This window comes from Pollachius pollachius, assembly GCF_949987615.1.
Source record: "Pollachius pollachius genome assembly, chromosome: 4".
Classification (NCBI taxonomy): domain Eukaryota; kingdom Metazoa; phylum Chordata; class Actinopteri; order Gadiformes; family Gadidae; genus Pollachius; species Pollachius pollachius.
In genome coordinates, this window is record NC_136937.1 from 7,676,530 (window position 1) to 7,689,368 (window position 12,839).

Here is a 12,839-nt window from a genome sequence, read left to right on the forward strand (position 1 = left end):
TTTCCTCAGTCCCCTCCCAATCATCTCCTCGGTCCTATCTCTCCTCCTCTCCTTTCCTCATTTCCTCTCCCATGTCTTCCCCTCTCATCTCACAGCTTACTCATTCTCTCTCTCTCTCTCTCTCTCTCTCTCTCTCTCTCTCTCTCTCTCTCTTTCTCAATATCTCTCTCTCTCAAGCTCTCTCTCCCCTTTATCTCAATCCCTCTACCTTTCTCTCTCCCTCCCATCTAAACTCTTCCTATGAAGAGTAACTATTCCTGCCCCCTCTTATGTCTTTCCTCATTCATCCTTGTCCCTCCATCGCTGCAATTCTCTTCTCCTCTTATCATCTCCCATTCCCTCTGCACCGTCCTCTGCCCTGCCTGGCAAACCTTCTATCTATCTATCTATCTATCTATCTATCTATCTATCTATCTATCTATCTATCTATCTATCTATCTATCTATCTGTCTGTCTGTCTGTCTGTCTGTCTGTCTGTCTGTCTGTCTGTCTGTCTATCCCTTCCTTTTTTCTCTATTTTTTTTTAATATATCTATACAATCCCATTCACGCCAGTCAACCATTTTCCAGGGGAGGGGAGAAATTATTAATGTTCCTAGACGGGGTCCTGATGCACCCTGGGACCCACAGATGATGGTGATAGAGAGACATTCAGCAAGAACATGAGCTGACTCGCTCACGCTCCCAATGAATACGGGAATGCTATGAAGTGAAACGCAGACGGAGGGAAAGACAAGGCAAGAAAAACATAGAGATGGAGAGGAGTTTTAGTGTTCGCGAAGTCGTTCGCTGTTTTTAGCGTAGAAGCGAAGCCGTGCGATGTGTGCTACAAGACTTAGAAAGGTTGTCCACGTTTGAATCGCGCTCCGAAACATCTCACCGGATGTTTGCGTGCGCATATTTGCTTGAGCTCGAGCAACCTCCGAGTTGTTATAAATACATATTCTTATCGCCGCTCTAGCAGGAATATAAATGATTTGTTTGCATAACTTAGCCTCTTACTCACACCACACGTTCCCCAAATCCATAGAGTCACACACACACACACACACTAACACACACACACACACACACACACACACACACACACACACACACACACACACACACACACATACACAGCCCGATAGTCCCAAATGCTCTGTCACGCATTCCTTTTCCTTCCAATCAATTGGAGACAGTGGTTTCTGAAACATGCTTTAATATTCCACTTCCCTTTCTTCTGCCACTGCTATTTAACACTTGTGTATTATCCCGTTATCTCAGCTCGCAGCTATCAGCCCTCCCCCTCTCCTCCTTATCGTCTGGATGCAGTGCTCAGGAGACTGGAAACGGCCGTGCTGCCGCCCCGGTGAACTATTGCACAGGTGATTTGACGGACACGTGCATTTAATATGTGGTAACTCACACACACGCACAAGCACGAACGCACGCACACACACGCACACATACACGTACGCACGCACACACGCATGCACACAGTCACACACACACACACACACACACGCACACGCGCACAAACGCATACAATGTACGCACAGTTACACATCCAGGCGGCCACACGCACGCACACACACGCGCACACACACAGACACACACACACATACACACACACACACACACACACATTCCTTAACTGCATCCAAGAAGAGCCAGAATGGCTAGATCACAAAAACACACACCCACACATAGAAACATGCACATACACACACACACACACACACACACACACACACACACACACACACACACACACACACACAAACACACACAAACGCACTCTGTGTTAGTGCTGCTGCTCCAAGGTATACATGACGAATCACACATACTCACACTTGTGTCATAACTTAAAATGAATATCCATGCGCCTGAAACAATTTCAGACAGGAACTGTTTGAAATAATGGAAAGTCTGTGTGTGTGAGTGTGCAGGCGTTAGTGCGTGTCTTTGTGTGTGTGTGTGTGTCTGTGTGTGTGTGTGTGTGTGTGTGTGTATGTGTAAGAGCATGTATGTGTGTGTCTGTTAGTGTGCGTGTGTGGTGTGTGGGTGTATCTTTTGAAGTTGTATTGGTTGGAACTGCGCTTTGGCCGTGTTTGTACTTGTGTTAATCTGAGGGAGCGGAACTCAATTTACAGCCCTCCGAGTCTATTTCACAGCTGTTTGACCACACACACACACACACACACACACACACACACACACACACACACACACACACACACACACACACACACACACACACACAACACACACAACACACTGTGACAAAGAGGCCATCAGTAACTGGGGGCAATTGGTAAATGCAGTCTACATTACCACTGGCTTGTGCTGAATACTAACATACATTACCCAGCGTGCTGTGGACACAGTGTTTGGACCTAGAGTGTTGAGTAAATAACCCTTCATTTGATGTAAGTATAGCTGCTGATGTGTTTATTTTTTTCATTCAAACACACACATAGAGCCTTGGGTTACGAAGAGTTCACTCGGGTAGAGGCTTAAAGACCTTCGACGGATAATTGATTCGTATTTTGGTTTCGATTCACTGATTGAATGGATTCAGTCGAATCCATACACCGCTTATTAATATGGAAGTCGGGACAAACAAAGGTCTTAAGTATAGCCTAACTAACGAGGTGAAGGGAATGACGAAAAGAAAATAAGACGGACAAATACGAATGAGCATACATCGAAATCAATTGACAGGCTAACTGAATCTGCATGCAACGGAGACACAACGTTATCGTCATGTGGCTTTCCCTTCAACAGATCTAATTCAATACGACCACTTATTCCAAATCAAACATAACCACCACGGGCCGAGCGGAGAGGAGGACAGAGGTAGAAATCTGCTTTTGAATGTATGATATTTTGTTCCGAGCGTGCATGCGTCCATGCGGATGTGTTTGATGATTGCTGTATGATGAACAAGTGTTCTTGGTTCGCCTGCTGTATTGTTTGCCTTGAATAAAGCTGTAGATTACCTCCGTGTGCAATGAGGAGAGTAAGCCGGCACACAGTGGCAGAATGGGAAAGAAAATAGCTTTTCCGTGACAGGAGGGAGGATTGCTTCAGTTACACACATCCAAATTAGTCCAGACACACACTCAAAAACACACACACACACACACACACGTGGAAAACATGCACACATACAAACACACAAACCCCTTGCGCAAAACATGGCGACACATACACACACATATACACACACTCACACACACAGTCACAAAACCTTGCGTTTTGTGTGTCCCTTGCATCCCCAGAGAGGGGAAGAAGAGTGTTCAGTTCATCTTCATCAACAGGGGCAGGAAGAGGAGATATGTATTCAGGATGTTGAGAAACATCTCACATCACTGATAGTCGATTATCATCAGGGAGCATCTGTGGTAACCTTGATGCATATTTCTCTAATGTTACCTAAATACCTATTTGTCCTTGATATATTAATGTCTGTTGTAACCTTGATATGTTTGTGTATGTTGTCACTTCATATGTTGGTGTCTGTTGTGTAACCTTGATAATAAAGTGTCTGTTCTAACCTTGATAGTTCAGTGTCTGCTCTAACCTTGATATGTTAGTGTCTGTTCTAACCTTGATATGTTAGTGTATGCTCTAACCTTGATATGTTATTGTCTGTTCTAACCTTGATTATGTTAATGTCTGCTCTAACCTTGATACGTTAGTGTCTGCTCTAACCTTGATACGTTAGTGTCTGTTGTAACCTTGATATGTTAGTGTCTGCTCCAACCCTGATAGTTAAGTGATATGTTAATGCATACAATATTAAAGCATTTAAGCAACAAGACTAAATATATACAGCAGATTTACAAATCCATACAACAGGAAGGATGAAAAATGAATTAATAATATATGCATTGTCTGTTCTGTTGCAACACTGACAATTATGTGTCTGTTGTAACACTGACAATTAGAGAGGGATTATACAATCGTAGACACTTGCACATATATTGCTATGTAAAGCATCACTGCACATTTTTTTGGGAGTAGGGGAATATAACATTTACCTGAGATGATGGAGGCGTGTCTAAATTCCTCAGAGAAGTGGATTGGCTCGTAGGGAGACATCTCGTAAAACTCCTCCCCTTTGAAAATAAGATGGAGAATTAGTGTTAGAGTATTATAAGACAAACCCTGAAACACATATAAATACATAAGCCTGCACAGACGCGTGTTACTCATACACAAAGACACACAGACACAAACACACACAGACACACAAACCCACACACACACAAACACACACACAAACACAAACCCTCACACATACATACATAAACAAACAAACACACACACAAACACAAACACACACTGCAGCAATGTTGACGTCTGGTGCACACGAGACCATCTGGTTTCATTTGGAAGCGATGTTGTAAGTTAAATCAGCCAGTACATTTTTTAGATTTAGCTAATTACTATTTAACCAACACATTAAAACTCAACTCGATCTCAATTATCTTTACTCTTTATTTTGTGAGAAAAATTAATTTTTGGTATCAAAGTTTACATTTCAATGTGTGTTATTGACAAAACATTAAGATATCACAAGCCCAGACATTCTCATAAATTAACTTCCAAGCATCGACACATATCTGTTCCAATTCCTTCAAAACATTTGCAAACATTTTTCCTCTACATAAAGAACCCACACGGTTGGCAGTACTGAGCTGATGGCAAATCAACATTTACAACATCATTCCCAAACAACCGAAAAAGCCCCCATAAGGTGTTTGTTGCCGTGGCAATTAAAACGCTATATTTATCACCGTAATTTACCCAAGAAAAACGTGGCAATCGTCAACTGAAAGAACCATGGCTTCAAGAGGAATCAAAATGTTGCAAATGTCCGCCACTATGCAGGCAGTCCCTGCGGGAATATAGCATGGCAGACAGATGAGAAATGCTGCAATGCAGAGTGACTAAAACTTTAACTCTTTTGGAGAGAGACCAAGCAGCAATTTCTAACAAGAGGCAATTCAAAATAAAGTCCTCCATCTGCAAACTGCTATATATACTTTTCCCACAAAAACTCAGTTTGACTTCCAAAAAAAAACAAGTTATTTTATTTCAAAAACGAGTGAGTCGAAACCGTTGGCAAAGACGTGGTAATGACACGGTACAGGTATCATAACAATTTATTTTATTCAAATTCCCCACCTAAAGCCTCTTAAAATTGAAAGTGTTCAAACAGCTGTTCCATCTGTATCAGCCCTGATGGAGCACCGTACCGCGCTGTGAATGTGAACGCACACGTATTTATATCCTTGTAATAAAAGATAAACAGTGAAAATCCAGGTGTGCCTGCTTATCTTTTATTCAATAATGTAAATATTTCGGAGGCCACCGGTGCAATAGGATCCAATAAGCCGCCAGGCTGAGTTATGCGTCATAAAGGTTTACATACTCTGGCATATGGCAGCTGCTGTAACTTGACCATTATTTCTATGTAAATGACCACTTGCTGTCACTACTTCATCGCGGCCGTTTTCATTGCTCTTCCAAAGCGTTAAATGTTTGGAGGTCCATAACAGTTAAAGTATTGGTGCTGGACTCTAAATATACTATAAATACATCATGAGAGAGCTAAATATGAATTAGAAGCAGGGCAATCCAGTGGTAATAGGATGTTGGACGCTCAGCTGAAAGGTTCTGGGCCCCAACCCAGGGTCAGCTATAAAAGCTATAAAAGGACTAAAAAGTTAGTGCTTGTGTATTCAAATAGTCAACACTTAATTAACACACTTATTGTATGTCGTATTTAGTTATATTACTTACTTATGTAGCATATTATCCTAGCTATCTGGGTCGGATACGGAGAATGGGTTAACCTAGCGATTGTTGGTGCTTTGCACTGGTACTATGAACATACTTATTGTACCGACAGCAATATAATAAATGTTTCACTTTCTTATGACAAATGTACTGATTGGAAGTCGCTTTGACAAAAGCGTCCCCTAAATCTAAATTCAAATTTCATCACCTTAACATGCCAAGTCGGAGCAGGAAGGTACAGTATAACGTTTCAACCAATCGTTAACACCAATAACGATTTGCTATTTGTTGCAGCGTAACAAACAGCCACTCCCCTTGGTGCCAATCAAACCCTGAATGATCCCACCCTAATCTCGTTTGTCTTTCAAACTGACCTACTTGCGGCTAATAGAGTGGTGCGATGGGTTCACCGACGTGGAACGTGTTGAACAAAAAAAGATGAACACAATTAAGGGCTATTGACTCCTAGAATTGGTTATTAATTGCTTACATATGTAACCCTTCTCGGGAAACAGCTGTGTTTGCGTCGGCGTTCGACCGGTGAACTGGATCAGAGTCGGCCGCGTTATCGACGCGGAGTAAGCGGGTGTGCGTGAGGCACAGTGTTGAACAGATGATGGAGGGAAGGTGTTCAGCAGAAGCCATTAATACTTGATGTCATCGATCGCTTCTCATTAATCACCGCGACACTGATGTGAGTGAGTGAGTGATCGGCCGACAGTGATAGGAGAAGAGTGCGTGAGAGAGAGAGAGAGAGAGAGAGAGAGAGAGAGCGAGAGCGAGAGAGAGAGAGATAAAGAGTGAGAGAGAGGTACAGAGAGAAAGAGAGAAGGAGAGAACTAAGTAGAGGGGAAGAGAGTATGAGGGAAGGAGACAATAAGATAGAGAGAAGGCAGAGGCAGAGAAAGAAAGTGATAGAGAGGGAGAGAGAGAGCAAGAGAGCAAGAAAGACAGAGAGACAGAGAGAGAGAGACAGAGAGAGAGAGAGAGAGAGAGAGAGAGAGAGAGAGAGAGAGAGAGAGAGAGAGAGAGAGAGAGAGCAAGCCATGTTAAGTGTGGGGTAATGTGTCTTTGGAGGTTTAATGAAGTGAGAAACAAGGCCAATGTTTATGTATAAAGTTGGAGCAGAGCCCCAGTCTATGAATGTAATTTACCTGCTTCCACACATACTTTATGATTAAAGTCTCCCTTCACTCTGGGCTATAATGAGATCCTAACCATGCATGCAAGAGCATGGGGAAACATAAATCCCATCCTGTGTTTTGCTCCAGATTATTGGAATGTTGAAGCAGGTTGTAAATAATAATGAGTGATTTATGCTGGGATACGATCAAATTGCGAGACAACAAACAAAAATCCAGTAACTCACGTAGCTTCACACAACTATCACGTCAATCTAGGCTGTTCTCGTTTCTGGGGACGGACCCAAAATGTTGGAATGGGGACTTGAAATATCTAATGAGAATGGGCTGTGTCGAATTCAAGGACCTTTTTGCTTGCACCAGTACACCTCCAGGAGGACTTGGGAGACAGCCCCGTTGCTGGCTGGCAGCCGTAAGCTAGCCGGGGCTGGACTGAAAAGAGTATGGACAGCAGCCTTTGGAGGACAGGGGGAACACAGCCAACTTGGCGGTGGCGGTGGTGTTGTGGGGCTGTGACTGGGGATAAATTATGGTAATTGTTTCAATAGACTAGCGCTCAGAGCTGTGCTTCCCAGCCGGTGGGCAGGTCGTTGCGGGGGGAGCTGGAATGGGCGAGGTGTATTATTGCAAAGCAGAGAACAAAACTCATGCTGGCCCCGCATGCTTATGGGAAAAATCATGAAAGTGATGTTTTGGCGAGGAAACAGAAGGATACACGGAATACCATGTGGCAGGACTGAGGACGTTCGAACAGATAAGCGACCAACAGGTTTAGAGTTTGCTTCGTAAATAGACGGGTCCAGTAGCGATTCGATCCACTTTTTTGAGTCAACGGTCAACACATATATTTATCGATCCGCAAAAGCACTTTAAGCTGGAGCAGATAAAGGTTGCTAGTTGAATTTCTGGTGTATTTTAAAGCGACACACATAACCATCGTGGCCCCAGCAGTTGAAAGGTTGTGTGCTTACAGCAGCAGCTTAGTGTAAGACTCCAAGCCAAAAGAGTCTGGGTTCCAACCCCAATGCCCAATGTCTCCCTGTAGGCATAATTTAGCAAAAAAAACCTATTCCCTTACCTGATCTGATATTTATCCAAAAATTATTTAGTTGCTTTGGAAAAATTTGGGGTGCTTAATAACATAAACAGACTAATAATGACTACATAACGCATTTCCTAAGCAGACTTGGAGAAGGGAAGGCGAACAAGGTTTGGATCTGACAAAACAGATGTTGCTGACCTTAAAGCTCGGGGGAAAATGCTGATATTGCAGAAACCCCAAAGAGGTGCCAGCTAATATAACTGGCCTTGGTTTTAGGAAATGATTTATGGTATAGAAGGGAATGCTTCGAGTTGCTGTAAATGTTAATAGATATCTTGAAATCTAATTTATATATTTTTATCTAATTAAGAAATGTAATCGTGTCAAGGGTAGCTTCTTTCATGTTCTCAGTAGGTTAATCCATAGCTCTGTTCCAACTGGAGCAACTGCTAACAGTTTCCCTGAGAGCAAGAGTCAGAAAGTTCTGGAGCTTTCATAGAGGCAAGAGACCAGCACCACGGACAGCGCCTCTTCAGGAACAAGGCCATATTTGGGCATTGTACTCTGAGCAATCAGTATCATGAGCGGCAGCTGGTGCAGACCTGGAGGTGAAGCAGCTGCAGGAAACCAGTAATCACTAACAAACTGTTTTAACAGAGAAGTTATCTGGCAAGCGAGGGAGAGTAAGGGGCAAAGCGTCATTAACAGTTTTGGATGACTATAGAGGTATTAATAATCATAATTCATTGCAGTTATATAGCACTTTTCTAGCAACCCAAAGAAATTTGCATAGCGATTTGTAAAATAGCATTTTTTAGTTGCCACCATATTTTGAGTCTTGGCCAATAGACATCAAATAATGATGTATTTGAAAGTATAAATAAGATGTTTCTGCCCCATCTGCTGGGCTCCAGGCTGGAGATGTAATATACTGATCATTTCTAATCTGGTTTATATCGAACATGTTTTTTTTTCTCTGTTTACCTGTTTAGTTCCCTGATTGATGCTATTCCTGCTCTCTGGACGAAGAGGGCGGTCAAGGTCAGTGACCAGACGCCAGCGATCGCAGAACAAACCCGAAAAGGTACCTGATATGAGTTTAACCCACCGTGGTCGAAGCTGCCACACTTATCCATCTAAGCTGTTGTGTGATAAAATGTATTCACAAAAAGTCGTACGTTGCTGTTTATGCTGCTCCTCATTCTCAAGGTGAATATTTAATGACAGAGACATTGGACATAATTTGAATAATTTAACTTTAAAAAAAAGTTGATTATATATTAACTGTATCGCTTTAATTGTAACGCCCAGAAATTAATTGTTTTTAATGAGTTTCATTTGGTGCAAAGTAATTTGAAGAGAATAATCGAAAGGTAAGACAAAGGACCACATTTCATGGAATAACCGCATCAGCCTAACATGCTTGTGTCTGCAAGTGTGTTGGCGCCTCTGCGCGCGCATGTGTGTGTGTGCGCATGTCTGCGTGTGTGTCTTTGTGTTAGAATAGTGTGTGGTAAGCTGAAATGGAGAGGAAGAAGGGAAAGGAAAGTGCTTTTCTTGCACTCCTCCCCGGGGCTCCTGAAGCTGTTTTCACCACTCTCATTATTCCCCCTTTTTAATTATTACTGACAGAGTGGACCCCCGCACCAACACACACCTCCACCTCCACCAACACACACCTCCACCTCCACCAACACACACCTCCTCCTCCACCCGCACCAACACACACCTCCACCTCCACCAACACACACCTCCACCTCCACCAACACACACCTCCACCTCCACCCGCACCAACACACACCTCCACCTCCACCAACACACACCTCCACCTCCACCAACACACACCTCCACCTCCACCCGCACCAACAGACACCTCCACCTCCACCAACACACACCTCCACCTCCACCAACACACACCTCCACCTCCACCAACACACACCTCCACCTCCACCAACACACACCTCCACCTCCACCCGCACCAACACACACCCCCACCCCCACCCCCACCCGCACCAACACACACCTCCACCTCCACCCGCACCAACACACACCTCCACCTCCACCTCCACCAACACACACCCCCACCTCCACCCCCACCTCCACCCGCACCAACACACACCTCCACCCCCACCTCCACCCCGTACCAACACACACCTCAACCCCCACCTCCACCCCTGTACAAACACACACCCCCACCCTCACCTCCACCCCATACCTCCAGCCCGTACCAACACACACCTCCACCCTCCATACCAAAACACACCTCCACCTCCCGTACCAACACACACCTCCACCACCCTATACTTAATTACACCGTGTTTTCCCTCTCATTCGCTTCCCTCCGGTCTCCATCTCTCATCCCATCTCTTTTCTCTGTCGCGGCCCATCTCCCTCCCTCCCCCTCTTTCCTCAGATCGGCGCGTCTTTGTTGCTCCCCGTGTGGCGGCGGCGGTGGTGTTGTTGTTGTTGTTGCCGTTGATGTTAATTGGGTATAGTCACCGCAGCCATCCTGCTTCATTTCTCATTATCCAGGTCCGAGCAGCTGTCTAACGGAGAAGCTTCCCTTGCTTGTTTTTTTTAGATCGCCACATTCAGAGCCGCACGCAGTCACACACAGGCCAACAAGTGTTTTTTTTTGGGGGGGGGGGAATTAGGGATGGGTGGGAAGGGAGACGGAGAGCAGGAAGGAAGGGGAGGGAGGAAGGAAGGAAGAAAGAAAGGGTGATTTGTTTTCCTTAATGAGCGCAGACATACTTTATTATGTATCGTTGAGTACTGTTAGGCACAAACTAAAACTTAATTAGTGTGTGGGTGCATGCGCGCGTGTGTGTGTGTGTGTGTTTGTGTGCGAGATATGCTTCATTATTCTCTGTACAGAGGGCGATGATTGTATCACATATAATTACAGCTGTAATTAATTAGCTGTAGTATTGGATATAGCATCACGTTCAGCTCCTCTTCTCTCTATTATCATCCACCTTATCGTATCGCGACTCATCTTGTATTGGCGCCGTTATCCTGCCTTATCGTGATCTCATGCTATTGCGTCGTGTCAGGGATCTTCCTCTGATCTCGTGCCCATGTTTTGTACCTGCCATCTCCTCCAGTTGTGTCTCAGACCAGACGGCACTTTGCTGGGTGTCTGCCCGGTTGAAGGCCCGGAGCACACCGCATACGAATTGCACCTTAGCCACCCGACCATAAAGATAACTTGAGTCGTATCATCTGAATGGAGCCAAAGCCCTTTGTAGCGGGCCTCGCATCAGGCTCGAGTCTAATCATATCTCCCCGTGCAATCGAATAGGAGTAACTAGGGGTCAACCCCGACTATGAGCAAGTGCTGCACTTAGTCCCTTAAGAAAACCACTCTACCGCTACTGTGGCGGCAAGAGAAGCGGGGGATTAGAAATAGATAGAACAGATGGTACATATGGATGGTGAAGAAAGTGTTTAGACACTTAATGAGTGAGCCATATGCCACTGCCTACAAGCTGTGCTTGACAGGAAATACAATCACATGACCCTAACCCCAGAAATTCCCACCTTGCCCCACACACACACAGACAACTCACATGCCTTTCCAAGCACCCTATTTCAGGCAACGCTTAGTAGTGAGCGTCCAAAAACCCTTTTGACATGCCTAGTGTGAAATCAACCTGTCAATCAGAGGTATATAGTCCCGCCCCAAGCGGCGAGAAACGATGAAGATTAAGCTTTGTGTGTGTGTGTGTGTGTGTGTGTGTGTGTGTGTGTGTGTGTGTGTGTGTGTGTGTGTGTGTGTGTGTGTGTGTGTGTGTGTGTGTGTGTGTGTGTGTGTGTGTGTGTGTGTTGCAAACATACAATAATGTGTATGTGTATTTGTGTACATGTGTACATATGGTACGTCTAAGTCTGTGTACAAAACAGAATGTTCATTCCATGCTCGATAGCTTCCTCACGAATACCAGTGCTTCCATCATCTTTCCACTTTCTTAGGTTATAACCTAGAGAGAGAAATACAACATGATTCCATCGTGATCCACGCTGCAATGTTAGCCCAATACATCCCTGAGAATACTGTGAGGTGTTGTTCGATCATTATCTTGTTTGTCAACCACACATTTCATCATTCATCACGCGTCCACCGGGAAAAAGTGCATCTGTTTATAAGAGTGTATGTGCTCCGTCATCTACTGCTCACGGAAATCCGGTTGAATTATTAGCCGTTCATGAATACGTTGATCCAACATGAATTACACGTTCATTAATTAAGGTGTTGTCGTGACCTATTTGTGGACCGCGTGTTAGATCGCTACCTGTCCGACTGCACATCACCTGCGGGGCGCGCACACCTCTCATACCGGCACCGACGGGACAGGCAACTCTCAGAGCTGTCCATTTTATAGCTCCCTGCTGCTCTTCACCGAAGGCTGACTGACCCATTTAGAGAGCGGGGGATAGGGGGGAGGGAGAGAGGGGGGAGGAAGCGATGGAAAGAGAGGGATACCTCTTTTCCGCTTAAGATATATATATAGATAGACAGAGATGAATTGATATAGAGGGAGGGGGAAAAGATGAATCGAGGAAGGCAGATAGGAATAGATGGAAGGGAGAGAAAGGGAGAGATTAAGGCAAGGGCAGAGAGAAATGCAGGATGGAGGGAAGGAAAGAGCGAGAGAGAGAGCAAGGACACAGAGGGACGGATGGAGAGACAGAGGAGAGTGAGAGAGCGTGTGTTGCCTTGAGCTATTTGTTCGTCTCCCCAGTCAATTCTTACCCACAGGTCTGTGCATTTCATCCCGGTCAAAGCATGGTCAAAGGCAGACGGTGTGAAACACTGACCCAAAAGCCGTTTCCGGTCAGTGGAGCACATTGTTCCTCCA

The 12,839-nt window shown here is 44.7% G+C and overlaps 1 protein-coding gene across 1 annotated transcript in view; it reads right to left on the bottom strand.

Annotated features, from left to right (window-relative positions):
• The window catches only part of gfra2b (GDNF family receptor alpha 2b), a gene marked incomplete at both ends in the record, with an annotated part of 78,267 nt that overhangs the window by 29,114 nt on the left and 36,314 nt on the right, over positions 1–12,839 (bottom strand). The window contains one exon of the mRNA XM_079735651.1: positions 4,029–4,106. Within this exon, the coding sequence (XP_079591777.1) occupies positions 4,029–4,106 (78 nt within the window). The remainder of the gene's footprint in view (positions 1–4,028; positions 4,107–12,839) is intronic.